The following is a 589-nucleotide window of genomic DNA, read 5'->3' on the forward strand; positions in this document are numbered from 1 at the left end:
GTTGTGAACGTGTTTCACATCAGACTGAATCAGTTCAGTGTATTAGCAGCTAAATGACATTAAATCCAGCTGTTAAAAAGACCAAATTCTGTTCAATAACTGCATGGTTTCAATATAAATAATTATCCTGATCTCAATATTGATCAGAATAATCCGGATGATGATTAATGGTTAATTGAACAGCCGTGTGTGTCTCCAGTGGCGTGTGCAGGGAGGGCGAGCGGCTGGTGGTCGGCCCCACGGACGAGGGCCGTTTCCTGCGTCTGAAGGTGGGCAGCATCCAGAGGAACCGCTCGGCCTGCAGGGTGCTGAGGGCCGGACAGGCCGCCACGCTGGCGCTGGGGAACTTTGACCGCTCCCTGCTGCGCAAGGTCAGAGGTCACAAAGCGTAAAGACTGATCCATCAGAAGATATATGTGTGGTTTTAAGAACCAAAAACCATCTCAGTGTAGTTTTACATCTCCTCTCTCAGGCTTCTCTCTGCAGCTCTAGTAACAACAGGTCAGTGAGCCAATCAGAAGAGAGGAGGCTCTGAGCCTCTCTTCTGATTGGCTCACTGTTTTCTGAGTGATCCAATAAAAATATATCA

The 589-nt window shown here is 48.0% G+C and overlaps 1 protein-coding gene across 1 annotated transcript in view; it reads left to right on the forward strand.

The window, feature by feature from the left end:
* LOC111651193 (GTP-binding protein 2-like) overlaps nt 1-580 on the forward strand; it is a gene marked incomplete at its 5' end in the record, with an annotated part of 3,367 nt that extends 2,787 nt beyond the window's left edge. Inside the window, one exon of the mRNA XM_023401149.2 lies at nt 200-580. Within this exon, the coding sequence (XP_023256917.2) occupies nt 200-392 (193 nt within the window). The remainder of the gene's footprint in view (nt 1-199) is intronic.
* Between the last annotated feature and the right edge of the window lie 9 nt (nt 581-589).

Source organism: Seriola lalandi, unplaced genomic scaffold (assembly GCF_002814215.2).
Source record: "Seriola lalandi dorsalis isolate HSWRI2012SDOR001 ecotype SW California unplaced genomic scaffold, Sedor1 jcf7180002053512, whole genome shotgun sequence".
NCBI classification, from domain to species: Eukaryota; Metazoa; Chordata; class Actinopteri; order Carangiformes; family Carangidae; genus Seriola; species Seriola lalandi.